The 26,378-nt window shown below is 42.7% G+C and overlaps 1 protein-coding gene across 2 annotated transcripts in view; it reads right to left on the reverse strand.

Annotated features, from left to right (window-relative positions):
- RAD23B (RAD23 homolog B, nucleotide excision repair protein) overlaps window positions 1–18,678 on the reverse strand; it is a 42,381-nt gene extending 23,703 nt beyond the window's left edge. For both annotated transcript variants that reach the window (XM_063455201.1, XM_063455200.1), the window contains exons 1-3: window positions 18,259–18,678; window positions 8,016–8,097; window positions 4,685–4,764 (exon numbers count right to left, since the gene is read on the reverse strand). In XM_063455201.1, coding sequence (XP_063311271.1) covers window positions 4,685–4,764; window positions 8,016–8,097; window positions 18,259–18,324 — 228 coding nt within the window. In that variant the 5' untranslated portion in view covers window positions 18,325–18,678. The remainder of the gene's footprint in view (window positions 1–4,684; window positions 4,765–8,015; window positions 8,098–18,258) is intronic.
- Between the last annotated feature and the right edge of the window lie 7,700 nt (window positions 18,679–26,378).

Here is a 26,378-nt window from a genome sequence, read left to right on the forward strand (position 1 = left end):
TAAGTCTACGCCTGCTACAGCTGCAAACCTCACGCTCCCACAGACCTGTCCTCCACAGGCAGCCTATCCACTTGCCTGCTGCAGGACTCAAGGTAAATTATTTAAAAAAATTTTTTTTTTTTTTTAACATCTTCCTGCTTGAGCCCGGAACTACATGTCCCAGGTGTGCATTTATCTAAAGATGAATATGAGTATTACAATATAGTGAAGTATATAAGAAGAAAAAAAAGGGAAACAATTTACTAGATAATAGTTCACAAACATTTGTAGTGAACAGTTTAACTTGAATAGTTAATTTCAACTTTCAAAATGTCACAAAGTAAGTGAAGTATGTGGGATATATGTGAGCATGTCAGAAAACCTATTTGAAGTTGTTCTGAAGACATTCATGTGTAATTTTCATTCTCCTGAGTTAGTACTTGTTTTCCTGGCACTATATGGTCATTAGGTCCCCCCCCACCCTCAGGGCCCCCTTCAGCCACTTCCCTTTCTGCAGCACCAGGCTCCCTCTTTGATGGGGAATTCTCCACCCCCTGCCGACGTCCGACCCGAATGTGCGGCAAGAGCCCCGCGCGCATTCAAACCACCCATAGTTAAGTATTGCGCAATGCTTTCCCATGGGCGTCCAGCGTCTTCTCACTGTAATTTTCACAGTGAGAATCGTGGAAGCACCTATAGCGGCTGTCAGTGAGACAGCCACTAGAGGCTGGATCAACCCTCAGTGAAAAATAGCAGTTTTTCTTAAACGGCTATGTTTTCAGTTGCAGGGTTAAAACTAGAGGGACCTGGCACCCAGACCACTTCATTGAGCTGAAGTGGTCTGGGTGCCTATAGTGGTCCTTTAAATGAGGAACTTTACAAAAATATGCAGTGTTATTCACTAAAGTTAATTTTAAAATGATGGCACTATAAAAACATTGCCAGTGTTATTTAATAATTGAGCATAGGGGAGCAAGATAATTTTTGGCTTCTCATTGGCTGAGAGAGATCTGCTGACTGCCAACAAACAGGCCAGGAGGAGCTAACTGGAACTCCTAAAACCGGCCTGACTAGTTATGATTAAAGAAAGACAGTGCTCAAGTGGTCATGGTGCTTGAAGAGTTCCTTTAATCACATATGTCAGAACTATTAAAGGAACACTTTGGCAAAGGGGGCATATTTATGGCACTATAAAACCTTCTATAAGATAAAGTTGTCATATTGCATGCGGTGTTCCTTTAATTCTCTAAACAATCTTTTTATAGTGGCTGATGGAGCTTTAAAGCGGCACTGTCATGCCGAACTTACCTTTCCTCAATCTCTTCCTCTTCTCCCCCTCTCTCAGGATCTGTTATTCTTTTCTTCCCGTCTTCTTTAGTTTTCTTTAAAATCATAAGACAAAGCAGGGACTCTTTGCCTTATGGAGGATTCCTCCGCTTGACCAGCTCTGACCAGCGGAGGAGCAAAGTGTGCATCATTTCCGCTGGTCAGAGAAATTTTCCCATAATTCTCACCTTTCCTCAGTGTTCCCACGATGCTTCCTGTCATTTTAGATGAAACTGCCGAATTGCGTTCTAACTGAATGTGAACAGTATGTTCGTTTCTTTTAGAACGCAATTCGGCACTTTGTTCAGATCGCAATTTCCTTCTAATGAATGAAACTCCAATGCTATTCATTGCCGCGGCTGCATCTTGCAGCCGCTTAGTAGATAACTCCCTAATACCGTGGGAATTAGGGAGTTATCTACTAAAAGGCTGAAAGACCTAAATTGGTCTTTCAGCCACATTTACTAATACTAAGTAAAGATTACTTAGTATTAGTAAATAATATGCCCCTACTCGCTATACCGCGAGTAGGGGCATGTCTAGTAAGCAGCCTGTGGCTGCTCTCTGTAAAAAAACTAATAACCTCCCCCCCTTGCGCGGCTGGTGAGGGCCCTAAATAAAGATATGGGGGGGGGGACCTACTGTCCTCCCCCCCCGGCCCCCACCCCTGAGCAGTGGTTGGGGGCCCTAGATAAGAATGGGGGAGGGGGGGCTACCGTCCTCCCCCCCGGCCCCCACCCCTGAGCGGAGGGAGGGCGCCCTAAAAAAAAAACAATAAGGGGGGGGGGGACAGGACCTACTGTCCTCCCCCCACCCCTGAGCGGTGGGTGGGGGCCCTAAATAAAGAGGGGGGGGACACCTACTGTCCTCCCCCCGGCCCCCACCCCTGAGCGGTGGGTGGGGGCCCTAGATAGGAATGGAGGGGGGGGGACCTACCGTCCTCCCCCTGGCCCCCACCCCTGAGCGGTGGGTGGGGGCCCTAGATAAGAATGGTGGGGGGGGCCCTACTGTCCCCCCCCTCCCCCCCCAGCCCCCACCCCTGAGCGGTGGGTGGGGGCCCTAAAAAAAGAACAAGGGGGGGAGAGAGAACTACTGTCCCCCCCCCCGCCACTAAATGAAAATCACCCCACCCCCCCCACACCCAAAACAAACTATCCCCTACCTACCCCCCTCACCCTAAAAATAGTGAGGGGGGAATAAAATAACTAACCTGTAAAAAAAAAAATTAAACTTACCATTTGATGTCTTCTTTTTTCTAAATTCTTAATTTTTCAGCCCACAAAAAAGGCCAAATAAAAAGCCATCATACCCGTCGAACTTAAAATAAAATAAAAAACCCGAGCGCCAAAAAAAAAAAAAAAAACCACAAAAAAGAAAAAACCTGAGCGCAAAAAAATTATCCATCTTCACCCATGGAGGGCTCCGCGCAGACTAAGCTACGCAGGGCGGGGGAAGGCTTAGAAAGCCCCCATCCACCGCACAGGGGTGGGGGCCGGGGGGGGGGATGTCAGTAGGCCCCCCCCTTTTTATTTAGGGCCCCCACCCACTGCACAGGGGTGGGGGGGGACAGTAGGTCCCCCCCTCATTATCTTCATGGCCCCCACCCGCCGCTCAGGGTGGGGGGCGAGGACAATAGGTCTGCCCCCCCTTATTGTAATTTATGTAATTTTTTTTTCAACGGTGAGCAGCCACAGGCTGCTCACTGTTTAGTAGACATGCCCCTACTCGCGGTATAGCGAGTAGGGGCATTCGGGAGATTTTAATCTCCCTTGTGCTATTATGGGGGTCATATTGACCCCCATAGAGTGAGGGGGGGACATGGCGGGCTTATGAAGTGGCGGGGAGCACTGCTCCCTGCCGCTTCTATCTTTACATATTACAAGGAGGGAGCTGCAAGCCGGTAGCTCCCTCCTTGTAATAAACCGAACGCACAAACGAACACTGATACTTGTGTTAGTTTGTTCGTCTGATTTTTTCTATTCATTCGTCTGTCTGATTAATGAATGGATGAAATTCCCATTCACATGTCCAGGTGTTTCACTGGGCATGTGCGGGAATCTCACAGTCTATCTAGTGTGGGCAGATGACGTGTCCCACAGGGACTTCACCTACCCACACAAAGATGGCGGCGCCATGAATATAGATCGGGGCAGAAGATACAGATTTAAAAAAGAGGTCATCTGGGGGGCTTAGGGATATTTGGGGGTGACTAATGGGTCAATTGGATGTAGTGGAGGCGGGAGGGGGGTAAAAAAAAAAAACTGGATTCGGCATGACAGTGCCGCTTTAATATCCATTTTTTTTTTTCAATTAACAAACATTAGGTCGAAATTGAAAACGGGTGCAACAAATAAGTACACAATGCTTAATCTACATGTCACATGTGTAATTCCCATCTACGAATGCACGAGACATGATGATCTGTGCCCCAGAAAGGACGTTTTTTTTTTTATTAGCTCTGCTATGGACAAGTAGATCATAACATTGGCACTGGATTCACAGGTGCTGATGCCGCGATCATTTGCAGCAGGGAGGACTAGACACACACACACACACACACACACTGAAGCTCTGTGTGGCTTGAGAGACAAACCGAACTTTGCTGAATCCTGCTGTGGACTCTGCAGATATTATTATTATTATTTTATTATTTATATAGCGCCAACAAATTCCGTAGCGCTGTACAATGGGGAACATAACTGGGCTTGCTGGTCATGTGGGGCTGGGAGTAGGCTTATTGGCGGGAGTATAAAAACTGGTTGTGGGAAGTTGAACTTACCGACTATGAGGGTGGGAGAGCATGAATATAGGATGTCTGTGGGAGAGGGTGGATAATTGACTTCTGGCTATGGGAGGATGTGGAAATGGGGAATATGCTATAGGCTATGAAGAATGGGCATGCAAATATACTTTCAAAAGACTAGCCAATCACACATACACACTGAGCCTCGCCTCAATTACACCTCTGCATTTACACACACAGATATTGCAAATACACTCATGCATTTGTGTTTCAGGACACACACAAATGCAGACAATTGTGTGTGTCAGGACACAGATTGGGCTACCACAGTTGTCCCAATGAAAACAACCCACACCTATGCATGTGTATTGCATAAGCATTACATCAAAGACAATTTTTAGATTTGTGTTTTAATACATCTTAACTAAAAATAACTCCAGACAATTCTTACTGACTCGTATATTCACCTTGCACCACAGTTTCCTAGATTGTCAGCTCTGTGAATAAAGCCAAGTAAAACTGGTTCTAAACACTTGTGAAACATTCAAATGGGTTTGAAATACACTCTAAATGAGTGGATGAGTATTTAAAGAGTAAACTCAACTATGGAAATACTGTTAAACAACAGAAACTCACTTTTGTCACCATAACCACTACAAAGTTCTTCTCATCGATTTTGTATTCTTTGAGGGCTGTTTCATCATTTAGAATTTTACCTGCAAAGTTATCAAAAAAAGTTAGTTACATTTCGTCAATTTATAATGCACAAGAAAAAAAACAAAACAAAAAAAAACAAGTGGTCTAAGGAGACACAATAGTTCAATAAGAAGGTATTACTATGAACTGAGCTTGTTAGAGCAGTTACGGAGACAACAATATTACATGCTCTCCCGTTATTCAATTGTCATCATCGAGATCTATGCTGAGAACTGACTGACAATTGAGGAGAAACCCTGTTTTAAAGGGCACCTGTCATGCCCCAAACAACTTATACTCATAATATTAAAGGGACTCTATTGTCACCAAAACAACTTTGGCTTAATAGAGCAATTTTGGTGTATAGAGCATCCTCCTGCAGTCTAATTGCTCGATCCACTGCCATTTAGGAGTTAATTCACTTTGATCATGCACACCTTTCTGTATGTGACTTACACAGCCTTCCAAAACAGTTCCTGTAAAGTCATCTAATGTTTCTACTTCCTTTATTGCAAATTATGTTTCATTTAGAATTCCTTAACTCCTGCTCTGTTAATAGCTTGCTAGACCTTGCAGGAGACTCCTGTATGTAATTCAAGTTCAAATTACATATCAGGAGATAAAACTTTTAAATTAAGTAACATCTGATTGAAAATGGAACCAATTTGTTTTCATACAGGCTGTGTCGGTCATAGCCAGGGGATGTGTGGCTAGGGCTGTATAAACAGAAGCAAAAGTTATTTAAACCCTAATTGGCAGAGAATTGAGAGGCATGATCTATACACAAAAACTGCAAAAGTTTTTTTGGTGACTATAGTGCCCCTTTAAGCTTAAGATTTTATCTATACATTATGCTAGCAAATTACTGTTTGAGAGACAACATGCATTTCTGCTACTACATTTCAGACCCTGTGTGAAATACTGCAAGATAACATTTTTAATTTCCCAAATATTTTTTTTATCGAGAATGAAAAAATAAGTGAAAAACCGCATACAATTACATACCTTTAACTTTTAAGTTTGTCAACTAAGCAATTTATAAACACAATTGCGGTGTTCCAATATGTCTAATTGATAACGATGCACTCCACTCTTCAAGTAAATGTTATGCTAATATTTCTGAAATCAAAATGTGCTAGGTAGTGAAGGGGATAGCAAGGGATTCTGTCACTTAAAATTAATATCCAACCTTTATTTGCCAATTGTTTAATTTGTAATCTGCATGTTGTGCTAGGCAACCTTTTAACAGCACGGTGACAACAACTTTAGTCACTTGGTGTGCCAGATTTTCTTTATTTTTGTTCAGATTAACGTGTATGTTGTTGTAATCTTATTTTATGTATGGATGCTTTTTAAGATTTGTGCATATGTAAGTGAGCAGTTTGTGTGTATTATGTATGTATGTGAGCTGTGTATCATACTTTGTCTGTGAAAGTGGTCTGTGTATGAACAATGTTGTATTGTGTGCGCATGGTGGTGTTGGTATGTATCATTTAGTAAACCACTTTTTTGCACATATAATTGACAAAAATCACTCAACATTTTCGGACAGGTGGCAAGAAGCTGCAACAGGACTGACACAAAGTGAGGAGGCTTCTTAGCATTTACAAACCAGCCAGTTCCGAGCTGGTAACAAGAAAATAATTTAATTTTAACTATATCTAAAAAATACTTAATGTACAAGTAAAGCTGCTTGTAGGATAGAAACATAACTCGTGATTTGAGAAATGGGCAGTTAAATTGTAATGAGTATGTAAAAAATGATCACAAACTGGTGTAAACATGTGCGCACACCAAGACACAAATATACAACATATGAGATACTCTGGAGTGTCTACTTTCACAAGTGGTAGACCTTTGAAGGATATTTTGAACAGTCAAACTGTTATTTTGCCCCACAATGAGACATCGACCATCACATCCATCTATAAAAATTCAAACTTTATTTACTAAAATGACAAGGTCTCTTATATGGCACTGTAGCTTCACAGGACATCAAACAGGACATCAAATGTAAGCTTTTTTTTGCATTAAAAAAACAACACTATATAATATATATATTATATCAACAATATAATAAAAAGTGTTAAAACAAAAAACTCTAGCACTAAAGTTTTTTGTTTTAACACTTTTTATTATATTGTTGATTTTATTTATGCATCTGGTTTTTCTGCTCCTCTGGATTTTTCCACTGGGATGTACCATTCCATCTGAACCTTGATGTGCCTACTTGACACTGCAATTCTGTAAGTGCATTTGTGAATAAAGTGTGTCTTTTTTACTTGGATACTCTGCACTATTATTTATTTATTTCTTCCTATGCATGATTCTGATGGTCCACAAGTCCTGAATTCTTCACAGCAGTATATTTGATGTGCCTTCAATCAAACTGTTTTTGTGAGTGCAATCATTTAAACCACAATTATATTATTTTGCAACAGTATTGCGCTATGTCCTTCTCTATTATTTCTGTATTGTAGATTGCCATTTTTTTGGTGTTTTGTTGTCAATAAATCAGAAAGAAGGAAATCGCGGTTGGACACAATACAGCAAAGATAGCTGTGGTCCTTAAAGGGACACTCCAGGCACTCAGACCACTTCTGCTCATTGGAGTGGTCTGGGTGCCAACTCCCACTACCCTTAACCCTGCAACTGTAAATATTGCAGTTTTTCATAAACTGCAATATTTACATTGCAGGGTTAACTCCACCTCTAGTGGCTGTCTATTAGACAGCCACTAGAGGTCACTTCCTGGGTTCCCTGTGCTAGAGCGTCGCTGGACGTCCTCACGCTGTGTGAGGACCTCCAGCGTCGCTCAAAACCCCATTGGAAAGCATTGAAATGATTTTTCAATGCTTTCCTATGGGGAGACGTAATGCGCATGCGCGGCATTTCCGCGCATGCGCATTAGGTCTCCTCGGCCGGTGAGCGAGATTAGTCTCGCCCACCGGCCGACGTAATAACTAGGAGGAGCATCGCGGAGGCGGAGACAGCGGCGAGGGACATCGCCGCTGTCCCAGGTAAGTGACTGAAGGGGTTTTCACCCCTTCAGTAACCGGGGATTGGTGGGTGGGAGGGAGAGGGACCCTCCAGTGCCAGAAAAACGGATCGTTTTTCTGGCACTGGAGTTTCCCTTTAAGTGAAAAGCAGACAAATGAAGCTTGGTCCTTAAGGAGTTAAAGCTAAATATACAATCTCAAAACAATGTATAAAACATGGCAGAAAGTCACACACATTTCATTAAATTGACAGATTGACAGAATTTATTTACCTGCATAAATTAACTTTTGGCCTACAACTGGAAATGCATCCTTTCCTTTTTCCTGTTCAATCTTTTCTTTTAATGCCTTGACCTAAAAAAATAAATATATTTAAATATGATACACCACCTAAATCACTCATTTAAACAAAACTATATAAAAACATAATTATAAAAAAAAAAAAAAAAAAACACCTTTACACACAATTTCCTTGGGTTACAATATAAGAAATCACGACTGGTGTTTCCAAACCAAAAGAAGGGATTTCTAATCACATGAAAATGCTTGTGAAATGCACAAACACATCAGTTGTGAGCATGATATGACACATCCAGGTTTGCCATGTCACATATCTCTTCATTATAATGGTCATCATTTGGGTAAGAGAGGTAGTGGCCCCATGGCTTTAAAACCTTTACCACAAACAGTGACCAAAGATTTATGGTCTTTACTTTATGAAATAACCTACACCTACAAACTCTATACATTATGCAGATTACTTTAGAGTGACCGTTAAATTGCCACACACAAAAAAAAGGGAGAAAAATGGAATGCAATGCCATATGTGCAAAAAGAGCAAAAAGAAAAAAAAACAAAACTAAATGAGGTTAAAAAGGCTGCAAGGTTCCATTAAAAATGGAAGACGGTCAGTCAAGTTTTTCATAGTCAAAGACTGCACTAGAATTCCAATCAGAAAATATAAGATAAAGTACTACTTTGTATTAAGGTCAAAACATTTTTTGGGCAAAACATGGCAAAGCATCAATCAGTTCCACCACGGCATTTATATTTCCAGTTAACCAATGACTGATAGGAACAGGCATTTTTGCGCATGATATGCAAAAGATGCCTATAGTATTTCAAATGCCAATGAAAAACAATTTTAGGTATACATACTTGATTTTATCTGCTATGTATGCATGAGATTACAATACAGTTTATGGATACTGGCAGATGAAGCCACCAGACTTCTGAAGACCAGAAAGAAAAAAAAAAAAAAGGAAGGAAGGAAGGAGGTGGCTGCGATTAAAACATTTAAAGTGAATATTTCTACTTTTCTTCTCTGTATCTTGGATTATACATTATTGAAGAGTATATTAATAACAAAAAAAAAAAAAAAGGTGTTTGCAGGAAGCTATAGTGCCAGGAAAAAGGCATTAGGATTTTCCCCATAGGAAAGCATCATACCATGCTCCGAACTCGCGAGAGGAGAACCCGGCAGAGCTGTAGGTTAGAGCTCCCCCGGGTCCTCTCACTCTCTCTTTCTTCCCTGCCGGCTGCGGTCCTGCAGAGCCGGCAGGGGAGAGGGAGGCACATTTTCTGGTGCATTACGTCCCCCTATCAGGTGACATTGGAGGAGGCAGTGCAGCAGTCTGTGCCGATGGACATCTGTGCTGGAATCGGGCAAGTAATAAAGAGGTTATATACACGCAACGGGAGAAGGGGGTAAGGGAGGACTAGAGGACACTAGAGTGTTAGGAATACAGATTTGTATTCCTGACACTAAAGAATCCCTTTAATCCCTTAGTGACTAGACTGCTTCTTCATTTTTTTTACTGTTTGGGACCAGGGCTGTTTTTACATTTCTGCTGTGTGTGTTTAGCTGTAATTTTCCTCTTACTCATTTACTGTACTCACACATATTATATACCGTTTTTCTTGCCATTAAGTGATCTTTCTAAAGATACCATTATTTTCAATTTACTATAAAAACAATTATAAAATATGATGAAAAAAAAACAAAAACAAAACACACACACACCTTTTCAAACTTTGACCCCCAAAATCTGTTATGCATCTACAACCGCCAAAAAACAGTCATGCTAAATAGTTTCTAAATTTGGTCCTGAGTTTAGAAATACCCAATGTTAAAATTTTTTTTTTTTTGGAAAGTTATAGGGCTATAAGTACAAGTAGCACTTTATTTCCAAACCATTTTGTTTTAAAAATGTAACACTTATATCTGTCAGGAATCCCTGCATAACCCTTCACATGTATACATTTTCTTAAAGAAGACAACCTAAGGTATTAAACTTGGGGTACTTTGACTATTTTCGTGCAACCATTTTACTACCAATCTATGCCAAATTAAAAAAAAAATTAAAATAATAATAAGTGATTTTTTTGACACACATAGCAATTTAAGAATACATGTACAGAGAACTTTAAGGGTTACTGCCAAAGAACACCCCAATATGTGTTCAGCAACATCTCCTAAGTATAGTGATGCCACCCATGTATAGGTGTGTCGGGTTCTCTGGGGGCAAAAAGACCTTATTTGGAGGGTGCGCATTCCAGTTTTCCAACTTGGAATTTTCACAGCTGGTCATAATGCACCCATGTCCTATTTGGGACATTTCTGGAGCCAACCAATGTAATTTACCCCCATCAAACCATATATTTTTGAAAAGTAGACAAGCCAGGGTATTCAATATGGGGTATGTCCTGTCTTATTTAGTAGCCACAAACATTGGCCAAAGTTAGCATTTGTTTGTGTGTTAAAAACGCAAAAAACTATTATGAACACTAACTTTGGCCAATGTTTGTGACTAAGTGGCTACTAAAAAAAGACTGAACATACCCTTTTTGAAATACCTTGGGTTGTCTTCTTTTGCAAATGGTATGCCATTATGGGGGTAATTCTTATTCCTGGGCTACCATACACTCTCAAAGACAACATAACCAATCAGAGGGGGGACTGTCTAGGCCAGGGGTAGGGACCTATGGCACTTGTGCCATGCATGGTACTCGAGGTGCCTTTGTACGGCACTCGAGATTGCTAGAACCAAACAGGCTCTGGCCCATCAGGAGTTCCAGTGGAACTTCATATATCTGCTAGTGCAAAAAGGAGGTGATGCTCAATCTACAATTTATCCACTGCAGCATTTAGAGGAAGTGATCTCAGACCTCTAAGCACTTATGAACTGGAATCCACCCTGGAGTAGAGCAGCCCACAGCAGCTATCGCAGCTTTTGCCCTTGACCTGTACCTCGTCACTCGTCAGCCTGGTCCTAACTGGACCCCATGGAAGCCACTCACACTGCTAAATACACAGAGCTGCAAAATAAGCCTCCCCTTCATACAAATAATTCAAACAGTCCACATACAAACACACACACACACAGTCCAAACAAACACAATATCACTGACAATCCACATACAAGCACGCAATCCCACACATACATACACCAAACAGACAATGTTATCCCCCTCGAGGCACTAAGCATACAGGCAGAGCATCGGAAGCCTGCCGGATGGCTTCCGATGCTCTGCACTAAACTGCCGGGCTCCGCGTGGGGAAACCCGGAAGCGATCGCTCCGGGGGACGTCAGCGATCGATAAGGACCGTTTTTTGTCTGACGTACCCTTTAGGTTCGCAGTCACTAAGGTGTTAAAAAGGGATGACAGATACACACTGATGACAATCTAAACAATTGGCACTCCTGGAGGCCAAGAGGAAGAGTTGCTTGGCCGACCCCAGGTAAGAAGTCAAAATGGTATTAAACATTACATGGCAGCTCACTATGGTACTCCTGGTGCCATAACCACTACAGAGTGATTATGGTTATGGTGCTAGGAGTATTCCTTTAAACATTACAAACACTAGAAATGTTATAGTAAAAACTACTTTTGTGGGAAATGAAATACATTTTTTTAAATTAATTAAATAAGTTCTCTTAATAAAATGTTTTAGGAGGAAAAATCTATGTAAAGATAGTTTTCTATTTAATGTTATTTGGCACAGGGTTTGACAAATTTGCTTGGAATCTAGGAACCAGATTAAAAAGTTAGTTTTTTTCCCCCTTAAACTAACAAAGCCTTATTTTCAACAAGACAAATACAATTCTTAAAGGGACACTATAGTGACTAGAACATTAAGAAACTTAATGTAATGGCTTCTAGTGTCTATAGCCTGTCCCTGCAGGCTTTTCAATGTAAAGGCAATCTGAAAAGCCAGTGTTTACATTGCTGACTAGTACCATCTCAAGTGACATTCACTCAGACGGCCACAAAAGGTGCTTTTTAGTCCAGTGCTGCAGTGCGCAGCATCTCTGAAAGTTCACCACAGGGTGCATTGATTCAAAGAATCTCTAAGAGGATGTGTATTTTGCCGCACATGCGCAATAGCCTCTCAATGCTTTCTTATGAAAAAGCAGTGGCATGCCTGAGATCATCAAGATGGATTATCTCAGCCACGGAGGCAGGGCCCAGAGCGGAGAGAGCAACATGGTGTGGGGAAAAATGCGAGTAAAAATAAGTTTAACTGCAATCAGAGGCACACACTGATTTGACACACGAACATTCTCTCACACGTTTTTGAAGTGTGGCAGGGTGCATTATCCTGCTGAAAGACGCCACAGCTTCCAGGAAACACCATTGCCAAGAAGGGGTGTAGGTAGTCAGCAGCAAGCTCTAGGTACGTGGTCATGTCAAGGTAACATCCACATGAATGACAGGACTGAAGGTTTTCCAGCAGAACATTGCCCAGAGAATAAAACTAACTCTGCCAGTCTGCCTTTTTCAGATAGTGCATGCTGCTGACTTCTTTCCCCCAGGTAAACAATGCACGTGCACCTGGCCATCCACCAGATCTAAAAAAAAAAAAAATGTGATTCATCACACCAGGCAACCTCTTTCTACTGATCCATGTTCCAGTTCTGACACTCACATTCCCACTGAAGGAGTTTTCAGTGGTGGACAGGGGTCATCATGAGCACTCTGACCGGTCTGCGGCAACAAAGCAAACTGCGATGCACTGTGTGTTCTGGCACCTTTCTACCATGCCCAGCAATAGGTTTTTCAGAATCTGAACTACAGTAGCTCTTCTCTGTGATCGGACCAGACGGGCTAGCCTTCACTCTCCACATGCATCAATGAGACTTGGGTGCCCATGTCCCGGACGCTGGTTAACTGGTGGTCTTTCCTTGCACTACTTTTGAAAGGTACTAACTACTGCATACCAGGAACACCCCACAAAACGTGCCATTTTGAAGATGCTTTGACCCAGGCCTATGTCAAAGTCATTCAGAACTTTTCGCTTGCTCATTTTCCCCGCTTCCAACACATGAAATTCAAGAGCTGGCTGTTTACTTACTGCCCAATAAATCTCACTTCTCAACAGATGCCATTGTAATGATATAATCAATGTTATTCACTTCACTTGTCAGTGTTTTTAATGTTGTGGCTGATCAGTGTAGATTCACACACACTGTATATACCCAGTTAGCATATTACACTACTCAACTCCAGGAGTCAAAATTCCACAGAAAATGGCCCCCCATGAGTGACAAGAGCATGGAGTCAAGAATGTGTCTTCACTGCCAGTAAGAGAAGATCAGAGGTTCTTACAGGCCAAAATGAGCTCAAAAGACCTTGTACTTGCATGAAGCATCTTAAAGTGGACCCAGGGCTCGACAAAACCCAGGCGCCATGGCACCTAGGAAATTTGCCTTGGCGTCTGGGATATGTGGCCCGTTATTTAGGAGGCAGACAGCAGGCTGTGGAGTCCCTGCTCTGCTCCCTTGCACACCGCTTAGTTATGCCGCTGAGTGATGTCCCCGCTCAGCTCCCTCGATACGCGAAACCTGCCGCCCGTCTCCAAGGCCCCTCAGCATGCTTCCCGCCTTCAGTCCCCCAGCCTGCCGGCCACCGGACTCCAGGGTAACCAGATTTTTATTAAAACATAATGTGTACGTCTGTCAGTTTGTCATGTGTTTGTCTGCTTGTCAGTCATGGTGTCTGTGTATGTCTTTCTGTCATGGTGTGTGTGTGTTTAGGTGACCAACCCCCCTCCGTTCGCAACAGAATGGTGTTTTTACTCACCTTTTTTTTCCCCCTCACTCCGTGCTGCTTTCCCCTCACATAGGAAAGTATTGGGAGGCTATTGCGAACGCGCTGCACCGATAAGCATCTCGTATAATTAATGCATCTCTATGGAGAACTTCAGCGCCTCCATGCAGAGCGTGGAGACTCTGAAGATAGGTGCTGCACACAGGAAGCACCACTACTGGCCGTCTGAGTGACTGCCACTACAGGTGTCACTAAGAAGAAATGTAAACACTGCCTTTTCTCTGAAAATGCAGTGTTTACATTAAAAGGCCTGTAGGGACAGGCTATAGATACCAGAACCTACATTAAGCTGTAGTGGTCCTGGTGACTATAGTGTCTCTATAAGAATTGTATTTTTATCGTTGAAAATAAAGCTATGTAACTTGAAGAAGAAAAACAAAAACTGGCTCCTAACTTTTTTAGCTGGCTCCTAGACGCACAGCAAATTTGTCAAATCCTGAGTGGACCTGTAATTTTTTTTTTTCTTCCTTTATCCTGGATCTTGCATATTTTGCATAGATCCACAATGGTGACTGGTCCACGGAATGCAGGGGTAGTGAATTTTACTTACCTGAATCTGTTTCTCGCAGTGGCCACCATAGTCTTCCTGCAGGTCCTCTTCAGCTCCTGCTACTTCATCTGCCTTGAACCCGTGAAAATACAAAGGGGTCTATATATTTCTTTACAGCTGTCACTAGTGACAGCTGGTGGAAATGACAAATCTTGTTGGTAACAGCTCTGCCTTTTGTCAAGATTTGTCAGGGCTAGTAAACTTTTTTTTACCTTATGTAATTTTATGAAAACTAGACCACTAAAAAAAAAAAAAAAAATAAAAGACCTGCATGTCACATTTCTCTCTTTATCTCACTTAATTCCATGACTACCTAAATTTTGATACAATTTGATTTTCTTGCCTATATGGGTACCGGAGTGTACCTTACCAATACACATTTTAACTTTTGAAACTATAAAAAATAAAAAGCACAACCATAAAGTGGCTTCTAGTAGCTTCAACTGCCAGTTGCACAGAGGAGGAAGAGATTTTGTAAAATTTCTCCCTTGTTATCCTTCTGGAAAGATTTCCTAAACTGATGCCAAGTTGAGGCGAAAAAAATAAAATGGTGAACAGTAGGTTTCTGTTAATGAAGACATTTTTTTTTTAAATGCACAATATTTGTAAACCAATGTTTAGTTTATGTCTTGAGGAGCACATCTGAATAAACGGAGCAAGTTTTATTGAGATAACACAACAAAACACTGTTCTTAATAAAATTAGTTTTTCAAACTATAGGAACAACCCAAGCATGTTGTAGTGGTTATGGTGCCAGAAGAGCCCCCCACCGGTCTGGATACTTGCAATGGAGGGGATGCCAGAGGACTTCCAGTATCATAACCACTAAAGAATGCCTTGGTGCCCCTTTAATTGTAAGTAGTCACACTGTTTTAGAACGATCTTTCCTGGGGTCTGCTGGGAGCCGCTCCACACAGGAGTGAGGAGCTATAAGCTTCTGTTAGGGGATGGCTCATTGGCTGAGAGCAACAGAAATCATTCGGCTCTTACTGAGCCTGTATTGAAGGCACAAAGTGGGAGGGCCCGTTGGCATGATGGAGATAGTTTTCTATTTAAGATACAGTACTTTGATGTCCAAATGTTATTTAGCACATGGCTTGAAAAAAAATTTGCGTTGCATCTAGGAGCCAGCTTTTTTTGAAAGCTAACAAAGCTTTAATTTTCAACAACAAAAATACAAAATATTAAAGGGACATTATAGTCACCAGAGCTACAGCAGCTTATTGCAGTAGTTCTGGTGTTTATAGCCTGCCCCTGCAGGCTTTTCACTGTTATCACTGCCTTTTCAGAGAACGACTAGAGGATTTTTCTAGTCTAGTGCTGTACAGTGTGCAACACCTACGTTCAGCGTCTCCAAGCACTGCATGGAGGTACTAAACATTCCCCATATAGATGCATTGATTCAATGCATCTCTATGAAAAGATGCAGATTAGCACAGCATGGCGTTTTACATCCTATATGTTCAAATATAAGTTAATTCAGGGCAAATCTTTTGTTTTTGTTTTTTCTTCAGCATGGCGTTTTGCCGCACATCAGCAATAGCTTCCTATGGGAAAGCATTGAATTGGCGAAGATCATCAAGATGAATTATATCAGCCATGGAGGCAGGGCCTGCTGTGGCAAGACTGGCACAGGGTGGGGGGAAAAAAGCTTTCCAATGCAAACGGAGGAGGGGGCGGTCACACACAGAGACAAACACTCACAAATTATATTTTTTTAATCAAGTCAACCCAGCCTCCCCACCTTGCTGGGATAGCTGGAATAGGTCCTTTCTATAGGGTCCAGTGTGGCTGCTTTGATCCTGAAATCTTCAAGCTATTCTTGCTCTGCTCCTCTGAGTCGTTTAGCGATGTCAGGTCATATCATGCTTCTGGCATAACTGCAAGGCACACGAGGGAGCAGAGCAAGATTACAGCTCCCTCGCCGCCCACATTGGGATTTGTGGAGCCCTGCTTTAACTCATATAGTTACTGGGGTAAACCTGCAGCAAAGTAAGTACTTATTGTTAAATCATTTTCGCAAGAACAAATATGATATTTAATAATAAAGCATGCTGTATAACTTCAGAATTTGATGTCTGTATATTATTTCCCTACTATTAAAGCAGAGGGAGCTACTAATTTTTCAATGCAGGACAAAAAGTTGTACATCTTGCATATGCTTTTACACAGTCATCTAAGCAGCAGTACTATAAAATACTGGTTAAAGGAACACTATAGCGTTCGAAAATCAAACCTGAATTATTAATGCTACAGGGTGCGTGTCCTTATGTAGAGTAGTCCCCCCCCTCCCCACGTTTTGACAAAAATATATAAAAAATAGAATCAGTTTCTCAGACATTCCAGCATCTAAGGTCACGAAAAGGTGGATTTGACTATGCAATGTAAACATGGCAGTTTCTAAAAGAGTACATAAAAAGGTCTATGGAAGACATTGTAAAAATATGAAATCTTCCATAAATAATCTTGTGGTTGCACAATATGCCACAGGCATCTACTGCACATCGATGATGAAAGTTGGTTGGATGTGCTGGCAGAAGCTCTGCCCACATTTGTCTCACACATATCCTTTAAATGCATGGGATTTTTTCTAGTCTTTGATTGTTTTCATAAAGAATATATCCCATTGAAAAACCAAACAAGCAACAGGCTTTTACCCCTGGTTCTGAATCCTAAAATAGGATTTACCCCATTGTATTGGATCCCAAATGGTTAACACAAATACATTAGTTGAGCTAGAGGTAACTGCCAACAATGCATTATGCACTATAGCAGCAATGAATTCCCTGGTGTAAGGATAACTCCTTTTGGACACTAAAGAGTCTAAATAAAGTGTTGTATATAATTTACTGCATGTTAAATCCCAATAAGAGAGATGGTTACAGATTTTAAATAACTGAATGGGTCACCATATTAAATATTACTTACATAATTTATATCAATATAAAGATTAATTACAACTTCTACAGTATTATCCCAATATTTAACGCAATACCAGATAAATGTAATCCAGCAAAACGCTCACTAGAATTCATTAAACAAAAAAAAAATTAGCCATTTCTGATTGCCATCTACAGTCTCAAATCAGTCATCTTCAATCTGTAATGTTAGGCATTGCCAGCTAAAGTTCCTGTAGTTTGATTATATTAACTGTAACATATATAACTACTAATTACTGTAAATCATTAGTAGGACAGCCAACATCCTCCTGGTGAAAGATGGCCAATGACAGCACATCATATATTGCATACAAAAATGTGTAATTAACATAATGGGGAACATTCTGTGTTCTATAAAAACACACTTAGGGCTATTTAAGTCATATGCAGGAGGTGCGACTAGGGCTGTATAAACAAAGTGATTTAACTCCTAAATGGCAGAGAGACTGCAGGGGCATGATCTCAACACAAAAACTCCTTCACCAAGCTAAAGTTGTTTTGGTGCCTACAGTGACCATTTTAGACACGGTTCTAATCTCCTCAGTAACTTGTATAATAGAACCCAGGTGAACTGCTAACATGCACAACCGCAGCAACACGAGGAGATGCGCGCGCCCTCTCTCCCACGGCGGCGCCGCCTCAGGCAGCCAGCCAATCACCATGTGATTCGCGCACGGCATGCCCGGATCTGGCCGACTCGCACGAGCTCGCCACGCCCCCTCTCCGCGCACAGTTTAACCCTCGTGCTGCCGGCGGGGCTGGCGGCGTTCTGTAGCCGTTATAGGCGGAGGTTTTGAGGTGGGGGGAAGGTCAAACAGCGGCTGTGTCAATGCCCTTTCACGGTTACATTTATCTCACTCGAAACGAGTGTCTTCTCGGTGTACCGCCACCCCCCGGCCCGTATCAGCCTCTTACTGTCTCCTCGCAGTCAATGTCGATCTTGAAAGTCTGCTGCTGCAGGGTTTTCAGGGTGATCTGCATGGCGGCTGCTGGCTGCGTCCTTCCCACTCCGTCACTGCTCCGTGTTCTCCGGTGTCACCGAGCTCGGGCCTGGATAAACTCCTCTGCAGCTGTTCAGTAGTAGGGGTGGCGCCGCTCTCTCTCTCTCCCCCTTGTCCTGTCCTTCCACACCGGCCGCTGGCTCTGCCCGCTGAGAGGAGGAGGGAGCCTCCGCTGCGTCTACCGTGTGTTCAGTGTCTGTGTGTGTCCGCTGATCTGGTGTCTATTTCCGCGGCGGTTATTTCGCTGTCTCATTAGCACGGCCTGTCCGCCGCCATCATGACTCCGCTCACTGCGAGGCGCACGGGACGGATACTGCGCGTGCGCCGCACCAACGACACTGCGCACGCGCCGGCTCGGCAGTGGGCGGGACCGAGCGGCCACTGTTTACTACAGTGAGGCAGCAAGGCCTGAAGGAAAGGCATGACGAGACAAAAGCTGAGGCAGCTCGTGACGTCACTAGACTGGCTTCTCTCCAGTCAGCAGTTACTGTCTCCCCACCCCTTCCACTAACATTAGTCTCGGTGTGGTAGAGCTTGCTGTGTGCCAATCCCTGCTACCTGCTGTGTGCCAATCCCTGCTACCTGCTGTGTGCCAATCCCTGCTACCTGCTGTGTGCCAATCCCTGCTCTATTTATTATTGTTACAAGTGACATCAGTACATAACATGGAGATATAGCATCTTTTTACACTTGTGCACAGTCCACAGATTAATTCATACCAAAATACGAAGGTAGTTTTACAGCATTGCCTAGCCCAGATAGCTTTATTTATGTTTTATATATTTTTTTCTAACCCCTTTAACCCCTTCAGGACCGGCCTGTTTTTGCGATGTTTGTACGTTAAGGACCAGAGCAGTTTTAACACTTTTGTGGTGTTTGTGTTTAGCTGTAATTTTCCGCTCTCTCATTTACGGTTCCCATACAAGTTATATATTGTTTTTTTCAAGACAAGAAGGGCTTTCTTTACATACCAGTATTTATATTATGTCATATATTGTATTTAAAAAAAATAATGAAATATGGTGAAAAAAAAAAAAAAAAACATGTTTTTGGACTTTTACTTGAAAAATCTTTTACTTATCTACAAAAGCTAATGAAAAAAACTGCTAAATAGATTCAAAATTTTGTCCCGAGTTTAAAAACACCCAGTGTTTACATGCTTTATTGCTTTTTTTTGCAAGTTATAGGCCTATAAATACAAGTAGGAAATTGCTGTTTCAATATATATATATTTTAAATGTATCAATAGTGACATTGTTACACCGTTATCTGTCATAAATCCCCGAAACACACCTAACATGTACATATTTTTTAAAGTAGACAACCCAGGGTATTTACAATGGGGTATGTCCAGTCTTTTTTAGTAGCCACCTAGTCACAAACACTGGCCAAAGTTAGCATTTATATTTGTTTGTGTGTTAAAAATGCAAAAACCGCTAACTTTGGCCGGTGTTTGTGACTAAGTGGCTACTAAAAAAGGCTGAACATACCCCATTTGCAATACCTTGGGTTGTCTTCTTTTGTAAATGGTATGCCATCATGGGGCTAATTCTCATTCCTTGGCTACCATACGCTGTCAAAGGCAACCTAACCAATCTGACAAATTTCAATTAAAAAAATCAAGCCTTATATTTGACCCTGTAACTTTCACAAACACTATAAAACCTCTACATGTGGGGTACTGTTATACTCAGGAGACTTCGCTGAACACAAATATTAGTGTATCAGAACAGTAAAATATATCACAGCAATAATATCCTCAGTGAAAGAGCTGTTTGTGTGTGAAAAATGCAAAAAACTTCACTTTCACTGACAATATCATCGCTGTGATATGTTTTACTGTTTTGAAACACTAATATTTGTGTTCAGCGAAGTCTCCCGAGTAAAACAGTACCCCCATGTACAGGATTTAGGGTGTCATAGAAAGTTACAGGGTTAAGCACAGTGCTAGCAAATTAAATTATCTGGACTTTTGGCCTGGGTTGGCAGGCAGGTCCCTCAAATTGCAATCATTAAAATTACTTAATTAGGTAAAAATATTACATAAATATGCACGTAGAATTTTAATATATATACATATTTATATATTTGACGTCTACGTGTATATTTATGAAATTAATAATGTAATTTTGTATGTGGACATATGTATATTTCGTATTATTTTTATTTATTTATTTATACATAGATATATATATCATTACATTCTAAGTGTATTTTGATATAAATATATATATATCAATATCAAAATACTGTTAGAATAAAATTGAATATATATATATAATTTTTTTTTAATTATTAAAAATTATTTTTATTTTTTGTTATTTATTTTTATTAACATATTATTTGTATTTTATAATAATATATATATACCATATATATAGTTATTATATATATTGTATATATTCGTGTGTAATTTAAATATAAGTGTATTTTTATATTAATATACGTATATATAAATATAAAAATACACTTAGTGTGACATTATATATATGATACATATACATATATTATATATATAGATATAATACATGTATATATATCATATATATACACATATTATAATTTTTTTTTACACTGATTGTTTTTTTTTTAACTTTATTTTATGATTTTACACTTGCAGGGAGACTGCCTGTCAGCACAGACAGTCCCCCTGCAGGCAGATACAAAGACCCCTATTGCGGTCATGTGATCGAGTGATCACATGGCCGTGGGGTCCTGATCTGCCGAGGGGGGACTGCCCGGGCAGACAGGCAGTCCCCCTGGACCGGGAGGAGAGCTGATCGCCGCCGTGGGACCGACGGCGATCAGGTAAGTAGCCCAAAACCGTTATGACGGTTCAGGACCGTCAGCGGTCCAAACGCACGTTTTACCGCTGACGGTCCTGAACCGTCAGCGGTCCTGAAGGGGTTAAGCTTAATTTGTCTGGTTTTCACTTATAGTGACACTATAGGCACCCAGACCGCCGCCATCATGACTCCGCTCACTGCGAGGCGCACGGGACGGATACTGCGCGTGCGCCGCACCAACGACACTGCGCACGCGCCGGCTCGGCAGTGGGCGGGACCGAGCGGCCACTGTTTACTACAGTGAGGCAGCAAGGCCTGAAGGAAAGGCATGACGAGACAAAAGCTGAGGCAGCTCGTGACGTCACTAGACTGGCTTCTCTCCAGTCAGCAGTTACTGTCTCCCCACCCCTTCCACTAACATTAGTCTCGGTGTGGTAGAGCTTGCTGTGTGCCAATCCCTGCTACCTGCTGTGTGCCAATCCCTGCTACCTGCTGTGTGCCAATCCCTGCTACCTGCTGTGTGCCAATCCCTGCTCTATTTATTATTGTTACAAGTGACATCAGTACATAACATGGAGATATAGCATCTTTTTACACTTGTGCACAGTCCACAGATTAATTCATACCAAAATACGAAGGTAGTTTTACAGCATTGCCTAGCCCAGATAGCTTTATTTATGTTTTATATATTTTTTTCTAACCCCTTTAACCCCTTCAGGACCGGCCTGTTTTTGCGATGTTTGTACGTTAAGGACCAGAGCAGTTTTAACACTTTTGTGGTGTTTGTGTTTAGCTGTAATTTTCCGCAAATTAAATTATCTGGACTTTTGGCCTGGGTTGGCAGGCAGGTCCCTCAAATTGCAATCATTAAAATTACTTAATTAGGTAAAAATATTACATAAATATGCACGTAGAATTTTAATATATATACATATTTATATATTTGACGTCTACGTGTATATTTATGAAATTAATAATGTAATTTTGTATGTGGACATATGTATATTTCGTATTATTTTTATTTATTTATTTATACATAGATATATATATCATTACATTCTAAGTGTATTTTGATATAAATATATATATATCAATATCAAAATACTGTTAGAATAAAATTGAATATATATATATAATTTTTTTTTAATTATTAAAAATTATTTTTATTTTTTGTTATTTATTTTTATTAACATATTATTTGTATTTTATAATAATATATATATACCATATATATAGTTATTATATATATTGTATATATTCGTGTGTAATTTAAATATAAGTGTATTTTTATATTAATATACGTATATATAAATATAAAAATACACTTAGTGTGACATTATATATATGATACATATACATATATTATATATATAGATATAATACATGTATATATATCATATATATACACATATTATAATTTTTTTTTACACTGATTGTTTTTTTTTTAACTTTATTTTATGATTTTACACTTGCAGGGAGACTGCCTGTCAGCACAGACAGTCCCCCTGCAGGCAGATACAAAGACCCCTATTGCGGTCATGTGATCGAGTGATCACATGGCCGTGGGGTCCTGATCTGCCGAGGGGGGACTGCCCGGGCAGACAGGCAGTCCCCCTGGACCGGGAGGAGAGCTGATCGCCGCCGTGGGACCGACGGCGATCAGGTAAGTAGCCCAAAACCGTTATGACGGTTCAGGACCGTCAGCGGTCCAAACGCACGTTTTACCGCTGACGGTCCTGAACCGTCAGCGGTCCTGAAGGGGTTAAGCTTAATTTGCCTGGTTTTCACTTATAGTGACACTATAGGCACCCAGACCACTTCATCTCATTGAAGTGATTTGTGTGAAGTGTCCCTGTAACGGATCACCTGGCACCCCGACTTGGTACCTCCGTTAATGGATGCTCCTAGCGCTTCCTGAGGACTCCAAGCACTCTGGCAGACACCATAATCACCGAATCCAAGAAACCTTTAAATTCTCCCAAGCGTATGAATGCTGTAGACCATTGAATAGGAACCATACGAATAGGCTTGTACCCCTAGCAGTCAACTGGAACAGCATACAATAAATCCTTCCCCCAATAATGAGACGACACATCACTTTGAGGTTAAAACAGGAACTCTGGACTGGCTCATCCAGCCTGGCTTTTATTCACAAACAGGTACATACAGGACACTCCCAGGGGGAGGATGATATTGACCAATCACATGGATGTACCTCCCACACATTTCCTCCCCTTAGATTACCACTTAACCCAATTATACAGTACACACTTTTCCCCAATTCCTGGATGTACCCCAAAAACAGAGGGTACACCTTTAAATCCAGCATCGCTGGATAGCCCTTATTCAGGGGGACAACATATCCAAAATTCAAGTAATTCGGATGAATGGTTCGTGAGATATGGGGTTCCAAAGATTTGACCGACCGCATGGGTAAAGTATCCGAAAACAGTTCCATGCATTTTGGCCCTGCGGTCGGTCACAAACAAGGGAATGAAAACAGGCGAATTGCCTGTGTTATAGAGCCTGGAGAGGGTTTGAATGAATTCCCTTGTTTGTGGGGTTCTTTCTACCGAACGGCGGGTCATTCGGTAGTTTCCATACGAATTTCTGGAAGTATGGAGGTCTCAGCGGTGTTTGCCTAGTCAAGTGTCCGATTTTAGTTCCAGACACTCGACGGCAAAACACCGCTGTTCGGTAGTTTAAGATGGCCGCCGCCACGTGTTTGTTTCCCGAATGGCGGCCACCCAGAGGACAAAGACTACATTACACTGATTGCCAATTACCCGTTTGCAACATTGTTGCAAACTGTAATTGGAGGCACACTTATTCCTGGGTGGTCTGGTTGTTCGGTAGTTTCACTCAATATAATGAATGGAGTGATTCTACCGAACAATCAGTTGAATGCTGCATACATATCACCCAGGCTAAACTTAACACATGAATACATATACAATATTACAGGCAGCACACTAGAACATGCTTCACAGTCTTAAAGGGACAGTAGTCCCAAAAGTCCCAATGTGTCCATAGATGCTGTTAAAAGGGCCAGTAGCAGCAATATACAGTACAATATGCCCAAATATAAATCTTTAAGTGTACCAATTTTCCAGGGGCCATAGTCAGCAGGTAAGAGGCAGGCAGCCAGGCCCCTCCAATGTCCAGTGGCGAGGTGGGTTCCGCCACATTTCTCCCCTTTCCCATTTAGACTATCCAGACTCCAGACCTCCAGTCGGTCTGGGGCTCTGATAGTCGGCTGGCTGTCCTTACAGGGGGTAGTTGTCCAGATGGCCCCCTGCCACTCGTGTCCAGTTGTAAGTCCAAGGCTTGGGGAAAAAGTAACCAGGGTGTCCTCTCCCCTGGTTGAACACAGCTGTTGTTGGGGAAAAACGACTGTCTCCCCTTCCGATATTTTGTCTGGCTGTTGTGGACTAGGACCGACTGTCCCTATCCCCAGTGGTGTAGGTGCAGAGACTACGGTCCCATCTGCACGGTTGTGGGGTTTACTGTCTCCCCTTGGTGTGCTAAGCTGCCGCTGGGGAGAGGGGATGACAAACTCCTCTCCCTGAACCGTAGACTGCCGCTGGGGAGCAAGGACGGCTCCTTCAGCTCCCTGTAACTTGGGCACAGAGACCACGGTCCCATCTGTGCTGTTGTGGGGCTTACTGTCTCCCCTTGGTGAGCTGTGCTGCCGCTGGGGAGAGGGAATAACAACCTCCTCTCCCTGAACCGTAGACTGCCGCTGGGGAGCAAGGACATCTCCTTCAGCTCCCTGTAGCTTGGGCACAGAGACCACGGTCCCATCTGTGCTGGTGTGGGGTTTACTGTCTCCCCTTGGTGTGTTAGGCTGCCGCTGGGGAGGGAGGACGCTGCTCTCCTCTCCCTGCACTTTACTGATCCGCCGCTGGGGAGAGGTGGTAGCAAGCTCCTCTCCCTTACATACTTCTATACTCTGTGGAGGGAGACCGACTGTCTCTACTCCCAATACAGTGTCCTGCTGCTGGGGAAAGGAGACTGGGCTCTCTCTTCCCTGCTGGACACTCTGCTGCCGGGGAATGGAGACTGGGCTCCCAATTCCCAACAAATCACACTGCCACTGGGGAGGGAGGACGGCCCCTTCAGCTCCCTGTAACTTGGGCACAGAGACCACGGTCCCATCTGTGCTGGTGTGGGGCTTACAGTCTCCCCCTGGTACATTAAGCTGCCGCTGGGGAGAGGTGGTAACCAGCTCCTCTCCCATTAGAACACTCTGCCCATTGATGATCCGCCGCTGGGGAGAGGTGGTAACAATCTCCTCTCCCATTAGAACACTCTGCCCATTGATGATCTGCCGCTGGGGAGAGGAGGTAACAATCTCCTCTCCCATGCCTACTTTCAGTCTTTGTGGAGGGAGACCGACTGTCTCTCCTCCCAATTCAGTGTCCTGCTGCTGGGGAACGGAGACTGGGCTCTCTATTCCCAAAAAATCACGCTGCTGCTGGGGGGTAGGACCAACTACCTCTGCCCCCTGTAACTCAGCCTGCCGCTGGGGAGGGAGGACGCTGCTCTCCTCTCCCTGCACTTCACACTGCCGCTGGGGATCTGGGCCGACTGCCCAGCATCCCTGTAGGGCCGGTAGAGAGACTGCAGTCCCATCTCCACCTGCCATCTGTGGGTCTTCCCAGGACCAACCCGTGAGGCCCCTCAACATTTGTGAGTAAGGGCCACCTGCTTCCCCACCTGGCAACTCTGGCTGCTGCTGGGGATCTGGGCCGGTTGCCCAGCATCCCGGTGGAGAGACCTTGGTCCCATCTCTACCTGCTTGTTGTGGTTCCTCACAGGACCAGTCTATGAGGACCCCCACTTCGGGTTCCTCCCGCCGCCTCAGGGAAAGACGGCTAACCTCCTCGGATGCAGCCTCTACTCGGCTGCTGTAACGCTCCTGCTGCTGAGCATACTTCCTCTCTTTCGCCAACCGGAATTCTCGGTCCAGCCTTGTGTTTCGCTCAGCCATGACCTGGTTCCAGATCACCCGGCGTGTCTCCATGGGTATATCATCCCCATACTCGGCCACTCGCTGCCTCACCTCGGCCAGCCAATCATCTCCAGAGCCAGAACCTTCCATACTTGTCTGCTCCCAGGGGCGCTGCACGACTGCTAGCGTTGCCCTCAATTTGTAAATCCAAACAGTGTCTCTGAGCTGCTTTACCTCACACTAGGACGCCATCCCACCGCTTGCCACCAATGTAACGGATCACCTGGCACCCCG

This window comes from Pelobates fuscus, chromosome 5 (genome assembly GCF_036172605.1).
Source record: "Pelobates fuscus isolate aPelFus1 chromosome 5, aPelFus1.pri, whole genome shotgun sequence".
NCBI classification, from domain to species: domain Eukaryota; kingdom Metazoa; phylum Chordata; class Amphibia; order Anura; family Pelobatidae; genus Pelobates; species Pelobates fuscus.